The sequence below is a fragment of the Drosophila innubila genome, unplaced genomic scaffold (genome assembly GCF_004354385.1).
Source record: "Drosophila innubila isolate TH190305 unplaced genomic scaffold, UK_Dinn_1.0 114_U_U, whole genome shotgun sequence".
NCBI classification, from domain to species: Eukaryota; Metazoa; Arthropoda; class Insecta; order Diptera; family Drosophilidae; genus Drosophila; species Drosophila innubila.
The window spans coordinates 1-1,835 of record NW_022995424.1 but is presented as its reverse complement, the minus strand read 5'-3'; the positions used below and the strand labels follow the sequence as shown (position 1 = coordinate 1,835).

Below are 1,835 nucleotides of genomic sequence, written 5' to 3'. Positions count from 1 at the left end.
AACAACTGACTTATTAAAAACAAAATAAAACAAATTAAACTGAAAATTGGACTTAAAAAAAAACAACAACTATTTATTGTGCCCAACGTGTGTCGTTACAACAACAACAATTATTACTACAAAAAACAACAACGACATTATGAACACTCTAATAACCAAACGTAAACATGATATGCTTTAAAAAAAAACTATATACCGTAAATTACCAAAAATTTACCTAAAAACTACTTAAAAAAAAAAATTTTAAAATAAAATTCATATCTATACATAAAACTAAAAAAAAAAAAAATACCAAAAATATACTTATTGCTATTATTTTTAACCGCATTACCCAAAACACCTCCGTCTCTCTGTCGAACTCGCACACACAGATAAGAGTAATATTCCTTTATTGGTTACCTTGCATATTGCGCATGCAAAGACCCGGACAGGTTGGCTACGAATGCCCGCCGCCGCCCTCGTCGTCGGGCTCATCGAATGCTGGCGATAAAAAGCAACAGATCCAAAATGTTGAGCTCAAGGAAAGGTAACCCAACTAAATACTCAACACAACTCTTCTTCGCTCTCATTGTCCAACTAGCAAGACCAGTATCAAATAAATTTGAAGAAAAAAAAAACTATCGGTTATACTATCGTATAAACTTTAAAGCGATAACAAACTTAACTATATCAGTTAAATATCTTATCTACAACATTCACAAATGATAGTAAGATTATAAGAAGCTTACTTAATTCATATTCATTTTAGACATGTTTGTTTAACGATAGTATTAACGATAGTTTCAGCTTATGCATATATATTTGTATTGTATGTATTTAATATTAAACAATCGCACAGATCTTCGAAATCGCTGCTCGCCAATGTACTCGATATTGATGATGACTTTCGTTGCAATCATCGCTGCACCAGCGCCACATTGCCACATCAGCCCACATACTATCGGACAATGTTCAGGTAACTATCGCTCTATAAAATAGTCGCAATATCAACAAATATGATTGCCACAAATAAGACATCTTCTCAAAGAAGTGATTTCTTGTTTGTTAGTACAAAATAAAATTTTTTTTTTTCGATTGCCACAAATAAAACATCTTCGTTAAGAAGTTATTTCACCGAATATAATCTGCTTGCTAAACACTTTCTACAATGCTCATGTTAAATTTAACATTCACTCTTTATAAATAGTTAACATAGAAATAACTTTCACTGACCTCAAACTTCAATAACAGGGTAATTCTCACTATGTAAAGCACCTTTATCAAGTACATGTCAACTTTAACAGTTACTCCCTGGATAAATATCTTAAGCTAAAACCCCTTTCTGAAGTTCATGTTCATTTCCGATTCCCTTAAGGGCCCATCAGCTTTGCAACCTTATTCAGGTCCATGTTAAGTTTAACATGCACTTTAAAGTATAATACTGACACTAACGGCTTTTCATCTGTCCCTTCAATAACTTTCTGTCAATCAAAATCTCCGTTTGTTTGCCCGTACGCTTAAGTCAGTTATCACTATACCTTGAAGTATGAGGACCTAAAAGTAAAAAATTCGAACGATTCCGTTTTGAAATCAATCACAATCGCATAATCGAATAAAGTTATAATAGTTCGATAAGGAATTGTGAAGAGAAGTTACGCATACGCACCGTATACGTAGCACAGTGGTACCACATAAAACTTTTAAATGTTTGCCAATTAAATTTCACTGCATGGATGAAATGCGATATGAAGCAGAAGAAGAAGAGGGATAAGAGAGAGTTAAAAAAGTGGACAAACTGGAAAATAGAAAAAACTTTGAACGATTTGACGACAATATCAATATCAACAACAACGCAA

General features: G+C 32.9%; 1 protein-coding gene across 1 annotated transcript; it reads left to right on the top strand.

The window, feature by feature from the left end:
- Nucleotides 1-317: 317 nt before the first annotated feature.
- On the top strand, nt 318-955 carry LOC117793188 (the record flags this gene model as incomplete). Its single annotated transcript, XM_034633481.1, has 2 exons — nt 318-526; nt 839-955. Coding segments are annotated over 2 exons (326 nt in total), but the record flags the coding sequence as incomplete, so codon positions are not given.
- Between the last annotated feature and the right edge of the window lie 880 nt (nt 956-1,835).